Source organism: Fonsecaea monophora (genome assembly GCF_001642475.1).
Source record: "Fonsecaea monophora strain CBS 269.37 chromosome Unknown Scaff96, whole genome shotgun sequence".
NCBI lineage: Eukaryota > Fungi > Ascomycota > Eurotiomycetes > Chaetothyriales > Herpotrichiellaceae > Fonsecaea > Fonsecaea monophora.
This window is the reverse complement of record NW_019174027.1, coordinates 14123-27450: the sequence shown is the minus strand read 5'-3', so window position 1 is coordinate 27450 and position 13328 is coordinate 14123. Positions and strand designations below refer to the sequence as shown.

Below are 13328 nucleotides of genomic sequence, written 5' to 3'. Positions count from 1 at the left end.
TGGGTGTTTGGTGATGCTGTCAATTCTGATCTGTGTGGCGCCGGGGAGAGTCTGGGGGAGTTTCTGGGGAAGTTTCATCTGGCAATGATATATGATCTACATCAGAGTGTAGAGGGTTCTGTGAGCCAACAATGCTTCTTTCTATCTTCTATTCGTACGTAAAAACTTGTCGTGATCATAATCATCTCGTTGTTTTTGTCATTCATGCTCGCTCATCGTCATCATTTTCCGCGTGCCTCTGCACATTCATCCCCGTTCCGTGTACCTTTGACCTTTCCAGGCCAGTCCACCTCAGCTCAACCGAGCTCAGCATCTGTAACCCCAACCCTGACGGAACCAGACACATCATTTCAATCCAGTACTCTTTACCTGGTACCCTTTACCCGTTACCCGCGCCCTCTCTCTCCCTCCAATCCTCTGCCTCCTCTCCTCTCCTTGCCTTGCCTTGCCTTGCCTTGTCCAATCTTCACTCCCAAACCCTCGCCCCGCGCGGCCACACGCGCTTGTACAGGGCGACGGCGACGGCGTCGAGCGGGCCGACACGCCCGTCAAAGGTGGCCTTGAAGTAGCCGTGCGTGCCGAGCGGCTCCTTGATGAAGCCCTGGCGTCCCCGGCGCGTGAAGAGCGGCAGCGCCGCGAACCACTGCACGTCGCCCCGGTCGAAGAACATGTACCGCACCGTCACGACCTTCTTGTGGATCTTGTACGGGTGGCCGGTCAGGATGAGTCGTTTGGCCACGACGCGCGAGGATGATGGCGGGAGCGTCGTCGCTGTGCCGATTAGGCGGAGCGAGGAAGGTGGTGATGTCGGCGCTAAGGTAGGGGCTAAGGTTGTCGTGTTGGAATCGATTAGCACGGGTGCTGCTGTCGTGTCGCCGCTGTCCGATGGCTGGCGAGGTGCTCGTCGTTGGAATACTAGCACGGGCACCGACCCCCATGTCAGCGGTCCCGTAAAGGTCGCTATCGCCGTGCGGCCCGGGTGCAGGAACCGGTCGAACTTGTGCACGTCGTTGGGCGTCTGGCCCGCGGCCGAGAAGACCGGGTTGATGAGCAGTCGGCGGTGGCCGATCTGGACGACCAGCTCGTCCTTGGACTTGATGGGCTCCTCGAGGTCCGACCGCAGCGTCACGTTCAGGTTGATCACGGCGTGTTTGTGCTCGTGCCGAAGGAGCGAGAACATGGACGACGGGTGGGGCGCGCTCGACTGCAGCGACACCGGCACGTCGCGCAGCTCGATCTCGACTCTGGTGCCGGCGAGCACGGCGCCCGCGAGAGACTCCTTCATCACGCTGCTGTACGCCTTCCTGTACTCGGGCACCTGGAGCAGCCGCTTGTACTCGGCGGGTTCGTAGGGTGCGTCCTCGGCGTGGTTCCACTCGCTGGTCCGCAGGCTCTTCAGTCCGCGGTATTTCGCCAGTCGCTCGCGCGCCAGCACGTCCGGGTGCAGCTCGATCTCGTCCGGGAACTCCAGGTCCTCTTCGGCTTCCTTCTTCCTGCGGCTGGCGCGGAACTCGGCGAGTTGGCGTGCTTCTTCCTCCGCTTCGAGCGGGGCGTCGTTGTCTTGCTCATCGTCATCGTTGTCGAGGTTCATTTCTGATTGCGGATATTCCGAGGGTGCTTTGCCTCCGGTCACACTGCCGCCGTCTTCGATGTTCAGAGAGTCTTGCTCAGCGTCCATCGCTACGTCGCCGTCGCGGTCTCCGTCCTCGCTCATCATGTCCGATTCCGAGTCTGACACGTCGTCCAGAAACCAGGCTGCCTGGTAGTTGGAGGTCCCTGGGGGGAGCTTCTTGGGTCGGGGAGGGATGTGAGAGTTGTCGTCGGAAAAGTAGTGATGGTCGTCAAGGAGGACTCCTTTATGCTCCGTGGTTGCCACGGTGCTCGCCGCATCCTGCATCTCGGCCTCTTCGGGTGCAAGCTCTGCCAGGTCGTCTTGGTCCGCGGTGGGTTTCCACTCCTTGATGGGCTCATCTGCGTCCATCTCCTCGGCCTTCCTCTTTTGTCCCGAGCGAGGCACCTGTCGGATCGAGGAAATCTGGAAATCTCCCCAGCCGGGGACATGGACCAGGCGATCCGGGTTCAGGGCTTTCCCGCGGATCGTCCCCAACAGCGTCACGTTGGTGGTCGCGGCTGTTTCGTCTACTTGGGGACCCCAATTGGCCTGCTCAACCAACATCCAACTCCTGTCGTCCCGCCAGCGAATTCCTCGTGTCGAAGCTGTGCAGATCCGCCGCACCAGGTTCGAGCAGTCTGATTTGCTGTCCAGGCTGGACAATTTGTCCAGGGCGGGAAAGTACCGGCCCAGAGCGATGTTCATCTCTGTCAGATGTCGCATCCTCTTGGGAGCTGGAACTTTCGGATCCAGATTGTGCACGACGGCTGTCACATTCGTGATGCCCTGGCCTTCGAGCGATCTCAGAAACAGATCCTCCTCTTCGCCGTATTTCTGCTCCGCGTCGAGGACGAAAATCACCCAGTCTGCAAGCTTGCAAATGTCCAGAGCGTTGAAAAGGTCGAATTTAGCAGGTAGATAGAGAAGATTTCGCCGGAACCGGTCCACTCGGACAGGCACGGTTCCAGAGGAAACATTTGAGTCCGAAACATCAACGCTTTCATTCAGTGTTTTGATTGCCGAGTATGGGTCGACGTCGCTCGACAGCGGCACCACTGCAATATGTTTTGCCGCCCCATCGACACCTTGGAATATGAGTTCTTCCCCCTCCTTCTTGTCCTTGTGGTGCATGCGCAGTTGCTTGGCTTGGTTGCGTCTGGCCAATTTCGACATGACTTGCTGGTGCGGAGTCTTTCTCTGGCCTCTCTCGGACCGTTGACTTTCGACCTTGCCTGCAATAGAAATCAGCAAGAATATCGTGTCAGAAAAATTTGGCTTTCCTCACCTTTTGCCTGGTCCTTCAAGGCGCTCTTGGAGGCGAACCGCGACTTGAAGGGTTTATGGTCGACCTTTGTCGTGCTCCGGTGGTGATGGACAGAAGTGGTGGTGGTGTGTGCCATTGTGGCACTGTTTCCTGTGCCTCCTGCCTTGAATCTATAAGGCAATGACATGCCACGTTCCTATTCCAGAACCGGGGTTGTTTCACACCTTGGTCGGGCAGCACAAATGTCGATTTCCAGAAATTTATTTCATTTTCGCAGTTGTGTGGGGAAATGTGATGGGATGTTTCTCCACTTTTTCCTGGTTACGTAATGATCGACCCCTCTGTCGCACTAGGCCTGATTGGGCAGACGAGGCTGGAGCGCTCTGTTCCAGATTTGCTCCAGACAGCATGTGTTCATAACCATCCCCATGCAGTGGATATATTGTTTTGAGAATCCATTGCTTACTCGAACACGCTCCAGGGGATATAGGATTTTATTTAACCCTGGCAGGGGCAACCCTATCCGAGGAGTCAGAGCCTCTTAAGTATCGATAGGCTCTGACGTTAGCGATGACCTGCTTTTTGGTATTCATCCAGTATAGTACTCAGCTTTGAAGAGACATAAATGATTGAAAATGATGCTCACTTGTCACAAAAGTGTTCGCAAGCAGCTCCCAGAGATGCCGGAGCTAGTTATAGTTACACAAGAGCACAGGCGACGAAAGTGGTCCAACGCACAGCCAGCCCCCTCTCTATCAAACTGCACGTCCATCTCAAGATGTGAGAGGTATGAGGTTGCGAGGGTAATTTCTCCCAAACAAAGAACTTCGGAGGCTGTTGTAGGAGCATACTTGGTCAGTTGAAACAGGTTAGATTCGCATGGTATTGGTTGGTCTGCCGTAGCGGATGTACAGTGGAGTATAAATGCCAGAATGTGAGGGAAAGAAGTAGGAGGAAGCCTTGTTAACTAATGCACATATGGGTAAGCAGTTACCATATCAAGCACAGGCCAGAAGCAAGAGCGTAACAGTTGGTGAAGCGCCTACTTCACCGTCTAGTGGCCCCAACTGGTGACATCAGTCCTTCAGTCCTTCCTGACCCAACAGCCACCTCATCGCTTCCATCATCTTCGGCCCTAGTCGTGGTCGAGAGTACTCTGTCGCATGGATAGTCCAAGCAGCATGACCCAAATCAGGAAATACGTCGCAACGTGTCGGCACCCCAGCTGCCCTCAACGCCCTTTCGTATATCAAGCCGTCGTCCCTCAGGACATCCAGTCCGCCTACATGTACGTATGTCGGAGGCAGTCCCACGTGAGGAGTCTTGCTGTTGAAAGGTGAAAAAAGAGGGGATCGGATGTCTGGGCCCAGTGTGCGGATGATATGCTGGATCGTGTCTCGGTTCAGGGATGGATTGTTCTTGTTGTCTTCCATCGAGGTCCATTCCCTTTTGTATTTGTCCGGAACGATCTCCTTGACGAGCAAAAGAGGAATGGACACGAATGCCCCGGTGAGCGGTGGCGCGAGTCCTCGATCCCGTGCCAACTGGTTGCAAACAGCGGCCATGGTCCCTCCCGCTGAAACTCCGCCGACTACAAAACCCCGAGTAGGGTTGGCACCAAACTCCCCCGCGTGCTGGGACAACCACACCAGCGTATCCCAAGCATCTTGCATCGGAGTCGGGAACGGGTGCTCGGGCGCGAGCCGGTACGTCGCAGAAACAACCACGGCGTTGAATTCGAGCGCAAAATCTCGCGCCGGACGAGTCATGTAATCGACGCTGCCGTTGGAGAATCCTCCGCCATGAAAGAGGACAATCAACGGATGACCAGCGTTGCCGCTGTCCGCTGGAGAAGATGGCACAGTCTCAATGTCCACTCCCGGGGTGGATGCTTGTGACTGCGTTGCTAACGATTTAGGTCGCACAACTTTCAACTCTCCCCTATGACCATCAGGAAGAGGCACAGAAGCATAGAACTCCTCGAGGTCGCTGTGAACAGGACCAAGGGTTGCCACGAGTTGCCGTTCCGCCACGCGCCGTGCGAGACGGATGTGCTGGAGACTTTGGGGCGCAGGCAGTCGTCTGTGGAACATTGTGAGCCCCAGCGTCCTGTCCTGTTCTATTGAAACATTCACGGGCTGCTAAATGCTCAAAGGTTATGTACCATCTGCGGGGTTGGAGTTTGACGGCTGTTTAAATAAATAATGGCACATTTTGAAGCGGTATGGAGTGTGAAAGCCCCTTTATCACCTTCCAATCACACGTCCCTCCATTTTCCACGGCAATCTCGATTCTCGAGAGATACTGCCAGTTTGGGACAATAGCCCCCTGTCTCCCTCCCCCCAAACATGAAAAGCACCATAGTGGCCATGACGATCACTTACAGTATGTGCGAACCGTAGAAGAGATCTTTGGCGGTGTTGATGGTACCAGTACCTCTAATACTATTAGTCTATATTTATTATGTACACATCTATTACTGTCTGTCTGTACAAAGTGGGTCTTATCCCACTGGACCAAAATCATTGCACAAGTGCTTGTGAGGGGGACTCATGAAGAGGCGCCGTCATTGCTTGCTAAGCGCTCGACCTCTTCTTTGACGCTCTTCAACACCTTCTCGACAAGGTCGTCGTCCACGACCTCCTTTTGCCATGTAACTCCTAGCACCAAACATCCATCAGCCCCCGTAACGACGGACACTTGGATCGCACTCGCCGTCACGCCGGCGCTCTGCGTGAATACCATCCTCCCCATTTCCACTCCTTCGACGTCCCCTGAAGGCGGCTGCTTCTTGAACAGGCCTAGGTTAGACACCTCGAAGCTCGAGTCCCGGTCCTTGCCGACCTTGGAGAGAAATAGTTCCTGTTGGTAGTCCTGCACGAACCGGAGCATGCCAACGTCTGTATTGTGGCCCTTCAAGCTCAAGACGCGTTCAATGTTCTGGCGGGATCGCCGGGCTTCGGGCCATGGTAACAGATCATGTGCTCCCTTATCCGAGTCTCCGTGTTGAGTGGAGAAGTGGTCTCGAGCGTATGTGTCGGACATGCCTTGGACCCAAACCCCCATGCTGTCCTCCGTGACCCCAGCGTCCGCAGGGAGAAATCCACGGACAGAAAGCGCGCCACTACATGCCACCTTGGTGAACTTTTCGGGCAGATTGGCAAAGAGTGCCCCAGCGATCAAAGTCTGGAGTGCTCCGGAGATGGTGGTGCCGTTCTTACGGCAAATTTTCTTGAGCGCCGTTGTGCTCGAGGCTGAGAGGGCGAGATGACGAGCACCTGTACGTCCCAATGGTGTGATACACTTCGAACCTGTCCAGAGACCAGGGTCGCGGCTGGGCGACCAGATTTTGTGCTTGAAGAGTACGGTCAGGATGTGCCAGGTTGAGATAGGTAGTGGGTGGGCGGATTCAAGACTAGGCAGTAACGGCGTTGAGGGCGATGTGATGACTGACGTTGAAGGAGAGTCAGTTTCGAGGTTCGAGAGGACCTGGCACAAAGCACTATGAAAGGTCCTGTGAAATGCCATTCCTGAAATGCCATCGCCGAGGGCATGATGGTAGAAGAAAGATGCAGTGAACTCAGAGGGTCGAGCAGAGCTTGTCAGGACGAATAGTCTCCAAAAAGGGTTTGGCGGCTCGTAGGGGACGCTATGCTGGGTACCCAGAAGCTCGTCTAGTTCACCATCTCGCTCATCACCAGCATCCGGGTCGTAATCTAGGTGTCGTGTTTGGAAGAACACACATTTGTCGAGATTGATTTCTGGTAGCCGAATGAAGTATGGATCCTGGGTATTCTCGTCCACCGGGATGGCTGAGAGAATCGGATGTCGAGTGATAACATCTCCTAAAGCCTTGTAGACACAAGCCCTCAACTGATCAGAGCGGCTGTTCGGGAGCTTGTATGAGGCTGTGACTGCTGGCCCCAGATAGAACTTCAGGTCATGGCGAGCTGTCGAGTAACGTTCCAGCCTGCCTGCAAAAATCGTGTCAGTCTCGACAGCTATGAGATTTGATAGTGAATATGATCAGCATACCGACACCGCGCAACTTCTCAAAACCCTCCATTTCGAAGGACCCCTTATATCCAAGTTAGATGATAGCCGTACGATCTTGTTAACATTTAATTCCTGACTTTTCGACCAAACCAATTGACTGCTGCCTGATACATGGAGTGCGGCTTGGCCGGCTATCACCGCACCGCCACATTAATTTCGACACTCATATTGGCGCATAACAAGTGTGGATTGCTGAAAAACCCAATCAGTTTGAAAGCGAGAAAAAGGGGATTAGGCAAGGCTGAGCCCACTTTATAGAGTTGACGAGGCAGGGCGGAATAAATGTTGATCCGAATCCCGATGAATCCTCAGCTGCGCATTCAAGGGGGTACGGATTATGTTTGAAAGGCTGTACCACATGCCACCTCTTTCCATGCGGCACCTATTCGCCCAGCGATGGCGCTCTAGCACAATCCAAACCGAATTCGCTCTGTCAAAACCGTGAACTCGAGAACATATCGAAATGGCACGGGAACGCGACGGACTCCTGTCCGAGAAACACTACGATGAAGACGCCGCGATTGTCCCCTCCGATTCAGGATCCGATGCTGAGCTAGACTTCGAAAGCGCAGGCCGTGTCAGGGATGACGACAGAGATATCCTCAAAGAGACTGAAGAGCATGAGAAACTATTGCACAAACCGTCGAAGTTCGAGTCAGCACGCGCAACGTTTGGGTTCCGGGATGGAACGTACGATGAGGGAAGCAATGCAGACAAAGTTCGGAGGCACAGACGCAGGAAGTCGAGGAAAAGCGGAGCGAGACCTGCAGACAAAATGTTTGAGATGGAAAGCGGCTTCAAAGACACCAGTTCCCAGTCCTCTACCGACACCGAGTTTGAGGGCACAAAATGGGACAGACATGCTCCTCAAAAATCCCATCGGGGACGCCTGACGATGATATACCTGGCCATTGTCGCACTATTCGTTGCCTTGCTCTTTGGCGCCTATAAGGCTTCTACGAAGAAACACGCTCTGACGCCCACAGTTCACCGATTGACCAGGTACCATAACGGGACGCACGTTTTCCGACCGACCACAATACTCATCTCTCTCGATGGCTTCCGCGCTGACTTTCTCAACCGCAACATTACCCCAGCACTCAATGCCTTTATCGCGAGCGGGGTGTCGCCTAAATACATGCTCCCATCGTTTCCCTCCGTTACCTTTCCCAACCATTTCACCCTGGTGACTGGCTTGTACCCAGAAAGTCACGGCATAGTCAGCAACCAGTTTTGGGATCCCGCGTTTGAAGAAGAGTTTTGGTACACCAACATCAAAGTCTCGATGCAGCCCAAGTGGTGGACCGCCGAGCCACTGTGGGTTACAGCCGAGCATCAGGGTGTCCGCTCCGCGATTCACATGTGGCCTGGTTCTGAAGCGCATATACCTGACGTGGAGCCGACATACTTGGACAAGTACAACGGGAGTGAATCCTTGTCTCGTAAAGTCGATAGGGTTTTGCAGTGGCTCGATCTGCCTGGTGACGATGACGAAGCCCCCACTGACCAAACGCACTTACGACCACAATTCATCGCTGCCTATGTTCCCGATGTTGATGCCGATGGACATCTCTACGGGCCAAACAGCACAGAGATCAGAGCCACCATTGCGGATGTCGACAGCATGCTGACTTTGCTCGTCGAAGGTCTCCTGACACGCAACCTGACCGAGATTGTCAACATTGTCATCGTCTCCGACCATGGAATGGCCACCACATCCACAAATCGCCTAATACAACTGGATGATCTCATGGATATGTCCTTAGTCGACCACATTGACGGGTGGCCTCTTCGTGGCTTGCGCCTGAAGAATCCAGACCGCGACGTCCCCGTGCTCTACGAACAGCTCTCTCAAGAAGCCGCCAAATCAGGCAATTTCGAAGTCTACACTCTTGAAACCATGCCAGAGCGTTATCACTTTAACCAGAACGATCGCATCGCACCATTGTGGATCGTTCCCAAGACCGGCTGGGCTGTCGTGGAGAAATCCGATTTCGACATTGCCGATGCGCTGAGCACGGGCAGAGAATATACGCCGAAAGGACTGCATGGCTACGATCACGAGCATCCGCTCATGCGAGCTATCTTTGTGGCTAGGGGGCCTGCATTTCCGCATGCACCCAACAGTCGAGTACCTGTTTTCCAGAACATCGAGGTCTACAATATCATGTGTGATTCGTTGGACATCGTCCCACAACCAAACAATGGGACATTAAGACTTCCCTTGAAGACCGAAGGCTTGCATTCTGAGGATGACAGGCCGGGCTCGGAAGTGGTGTCAGATCCCGTCGATGGGAACAAGGATCAAGAGGGAGACACCCCAGACACAATTGTGGATCCCGTCGACAAGGAAGAGCATCAGGAGGAAGCAACTCCCGACAACGATCCAGATTCTCCAGCTGAAGCGCCTACCGACCCTGAAAAGCCAGACGCAGACACACCCGACGAAGATCAGGAAGAAAAGAAAGGGAGTTGGTGGAAGTTCCTCCACGAAGAGCTCGAAAAGGCGAAACAGTGGGCCAAAGAGTTTGTGGAATCGATCAAAGGCAACAAGAAAGGGGAAGGCGATCCACCAGTGTGAACGCAGTTGGGGTACAAGTGAGCGTTAGAGTCCCATATGAGAGCCTCATCGCCCCATCCTCTTGATATAAGGTTACCCCCATCTTATCGACCTATTCCGCGCGGAAGTGGAGGATCTCTGCTTTAAGGACGGCATGGGACGCAAACATGAGCATTGCCTATACCGCACGTAGGGCAGTCCTTTGCACACACCAGTCAGCCACCCTGTACGAACAGCCTCCATTGATGGACCGTCCAAGGATCAACGGTCAGACCAAAGCACGCGTCTTACAGTTTGGGTACGGACGCTCACTCTGTGATGGCGGAGCAGAATGGCAGCCTGACTTTCTGGCACATAATCGCAACCGAGGAGAGGGACGGAAATTTCATCATCTTTCCGAACAGCAACTGCCTGACTGTTACAGACCACGAATCATCACGAGTGATGCGTTGCATTGCATTACAGAACGAGGCGACACGAGCACCTGCCCACGAGGGTATGAAAATCCAGCATCCGATGTTTCGCGCCCGAGACCCAACTCGACGCGCCAGAGATGCCACTACCACTGTCGCTACCATACCATACCCGTCTCATGACATGCGTCACTGTCCACCCATAGCCGCGCTCCATCGGCAGGCTCATTACTGGTTTGATATGGAATAGGTAATTCCCCCTTACCAGGACGGACACCAGGGCAACACAAGAGACGAGAAGGAGGTCGTCGTTGATCACTTGATTTAGTTTGGTCTAGCAAGCATGGCGTGTTATATACCCAATGGAGTTTTCATGGAATTATATTGTGAGGTTTTATTTCTTTCCGTTTGTTGGATTGATACCCATAGACTATAGTTATGGAATGATCAATCAACGTGCATGAAAATGGAATCTTTATCAGCAGGATTTTAAAAAGGCAAGGCCATCTCTACTTATACTTGTAGTGTATTCTATCCTACAAGTACCTTTCATTTTCTGTTCCCATTGTTGAATAGTGGCTGGCATACGGACATTCTCCTGACTCCGACCCAAGTCCTGCTTTAAGCGTAATTCATAGTATTGAGTGGATGTGGCGATGGAGTCGTTCCAAAGTCTGATCCAAAAACATTGTTGTTAGACGAAGACACAGCAGAAACCGAGTACTGACAACAACAGCCAGGCATCAACCACCGTCACTGGATTCTGGGCCATCCAGCTCTGTCGAACTTTGCCTTGCTTCATACAAAAGTGTTGCCCACCCTCCGTATCCGGCCCTTCCATTCCTTGCTGGTCTTCTTGTCCTCTTTCTCCAGCCTCACCTTCTTTTTCCTCTCATACACTGCCCTCACCGTTTCCCTCACCTTTTCCTCGCCTTCGGCAAAGTTCCTCTTGGCGAGCTCCACCACGCTGTCGACCTGTTCGGGCGTGTAGATGAAATTCCAGGTGCTCATAAAATCGGACTTGTCCGGGTCGATGTTCGGGACATCCGGGTGTGGAAGCAGAGGAAAGTAAATCACGGCAATACCGGCATTCGGGTCCATCAAGTGGAACGAGGCCGAGTCTTCGTTGTCGCTGGCGTCCCAGTTGAGACTCTTGGAGGGCGGTGGTTCTTCATCGCTGCTTCGCTCGGCCTTGCTGCCCACCCAGACGGTGCAGGGCCCAAGTACGCTCGCCGTGTCCGGAGCTGAGCCGGTTGTCGGACTCTCTGTAGTGTTGTCCTTATCTGCAGCTTTATTCTCACGATCTTCCTCCCTCGCCGCAGCGAGCTTTGTGGCCGCTTCTTGTGGAGTGGTCGCCTGTGCTTCTTCCAGTGCTTTGACATTCTCTTGAGGTTTAGATGATGCCCTCGGCCATCCTGCACCCACAGGCCAGCCTTTGATCCCGCGCTGTTTGGCGTACCCATCAACCACCGACAGCCAATTCTCCTTTTGGATATCTGCTGACGCATCAAATGCAATCAAGACGTCAACGTCCCGGCCAGGTCGGAGGAGCGGGTAGATTGGCAGGTTATTGCTCATTCCAGCGTCCATCAGCTGGAGATGGTCGTTCTTGAAGACCGAGTCTGGACACGTCGACGGGAGCTGGCCTTCCATGCCATACACAAAATTGGGTATCGTAGCTGGGTCAATTGGGTGGATCTTGATGAGATCTTCATTCTTCTCTTCAACCAGTTGATTGACACCGTCAAATCCAACCATACCGATCAAAGCAGGCTTGATCTCTTTGTAGTAATGCGCCAATGTGGCGCAAAAGGCCGACCCCCAGATCCCAAGGAGCAGACTTTGTCGGATCTCTGGCAAGGCAACACCGCTGTCAAGCAGTAAATTCCGGCCATTTTTGAAAGGCCGACCTAAGCTCCAAGTAGGTATACCAGCACCGAACTCTTCGCACCACACCTCCCACGGGTGCATTTCTATCCATTGAAACCATGCCTCCTTCCTGGCCTTCTCCTTTATCTTCTGTTTGAGAGCGAGGTTATCCTTAGATAGCTCCTCCTCCTCTTCGTCCACAGGTATTTCATGACGGACGGCGGTATATATGGGCATGGGGAGTTGACCGTTCTCAATGTATAACCGTTGATTTGACAGTTTGAGGTCTTGATCATTAACATCAAGTTCGCCGTGAGGGACCAGAAGCCGAGCAGCGAGTAAAAGACTGTAGACATCCACAAGGCCAAAGGTAGCCCCGGGATCACCTTTGATCTTCTCGACGAAACCGCTGAGGATAAACTTGTTGGTCGGGGCACTCGTGACCAGCTTCAATGCTGCCGGAGGGAATGCAATATGGGTCCCAATCCGTGACTTTATGTGCTTGAGGAGCTGCCTGTGGTCTTGCTTACCCAGGGTGGAGTAGAATAGTGTCTGCAACCAACAACTGCCGCTGACTCCTGCGGTGTAAGTCACACAATCAAAAAGACCCGCCTCTTGAGCAGACAGGTAGCTGCTTGTACCAGCAACCATGGCTCGTAGACCACCGCCACTGCCACAAATCGCAATAGTAGGCACGTCATCTGGGTGAATCTCCTTCTCATCGAGACCGAGATATCTTGCCAACGCTTTGACAACGAATTGCTTCCTCTTGCGTCGGAACTCCAACTCGTCACTGCCAAGGGTGTCACCAACGCGAACGGTGGCATTCCACTCGATTTCCGGATTGATGTATGGATCTTGTGCCTCCTGCCAGATCTGATCTGCCAGCGTTCCTGGCTGCATGGACAGCTCGGATTGAAGCTTTTGAAATCCATCAGGAAGGATCTTGGCCCATTTTGGCACAACCAAATCCGTGATCTTGTCGCCGACGGTACTCCAGTCTATCCGCGCAATACCTTCTCTTACATTGTGGAAGTTTCGCGAGAAGGAGGCCCAGGCATTCTCGTCGTCGCTCTCGAACGCGGGGAGGTACTTGTCGGGATCGTTTGTTTTGTCGACGATGGTCGCGTCATCTCTTTTGGTAGCGTGATTCGGATCTTCGGCATGAGCATAATGACTCTGCACACGTCGAGCATAGGCTATGAGAGAGGCATCTTGAGTAGTATGTATTCCCGAGGGGCTATCGAGCCTAACGGGCTTGGTCCTGCGCGCTGAGCTTTGAACACCAGCGCAGGCGAGAGCGGCGAGGGCAGTATATTGGAGGGAGCTTGAATTGAAGAGCAGCCTTGCAGCGCTCATAGTCACAAGAGCGCCGCCAAAAGAGCGAATCAGCAGATGTCAAATTCCATACTGTAGAAGGAAGAGATCAAGCTTTAGGATCGACCGAGAGCCTCAGGTGCTATTTTGTGCCTCTCGTGTTCGTGATGCGCAAAGTGGGCAGCGGGTTTGTTGGGACGATCTGGTCACAATGACGTCGGGGAAGGGGCTGGAATC

The 13328-nt window shown here is 53.6% G+C and overlaps 5 protein-coding genes across 5 annotated transcripts; 1 reads left to right on the top strand and 4 right to left on the bottom strand.

The window, feature by feature from the left end:
- Window positions 1-466: 466 nt before the first annotated feature.
- Window positions 467-3012, bottom strand: AYO21_09549 (hypothetical protein; the record flags this gene model as incomplete). Its single annotated transcript, XM_022659481.1, has 2 exons — window positions 467-2844; window positions 2898-3012. 2 exons carry the CDS (start codon window positions 3010-3012, stop codon window positions 467-469), a joined length of 2493 nt encoding a protein of 830 aa, XP_022508187.1.
- A 940-nt stretch (window positions 3013-3952) lies between these two features.
- On the bottom strand, window positions 3953-4969 carry AYO21_09548 (hypothetical protein; the record flags this gene model as incomplete). The annotated part of the gene is made up of 1 exon (XM_022659480.1): window positions 3953-4969. The coding sequence occupies one exon, from the start codon at window positions 4967-4969 to the stop codon at window positions 3953-3955; it is 1017 nt and encodes a 338-aa protein (XP_022508186.1).
- Window positions 4970-5426: 457 nt separating this feature from the next.
- AYO21_09547 (hypothetical protein) lies at window positions 5427-6942 on the bottom strand (the record flags this gene model as incomplete). The annotated part of the gene is made up of 2 exons (XM_022659479.1): window positions 5427-6850; window positions 6912-6942. 2 exons carry the CDS (start codon window positions 6940-6942, stop codon window positions 5427-5429), a joined length of 1455 nt encoding a protein of 484 aa, XP_022508185.1.
- Window positions 6943-7395: 453 nt separating this feature from the next.
- Window positions 7396-9513, top strand: AYO21_09546 (hypothetical protein; the record flags this gene model as incomplete). The annotated part of the gene is made up of 1 exon (XM_022659478.1): window positions 7396-9513. One exon carries the CDS (start codon window positions 7396-7398, stop codon window positions 9511-9513), a length of 2118 nt encoding a protein of 705 aa, XP_022508184.1.
- Window positions 9514-10703: 1190 nt separating this feature from the next.
- AYO21_09545 (hypothetical protein) lies at window positions 10704-13133 on the bottom strand (the record flags this gene model as incomplete). Its single annotated transcript, XM_022659477.1, has 1 exon — window positions 10704-13133. One exon carries the CDS (start codon window positions 13131-13133, stop codon window positions 10704-10706), a length of 2430 nt encoding a protein of 809 aa, XP_022508183.1.
- Between the last annotated feature and the right edge of the window lie 195 nt (window positions 13134-13328).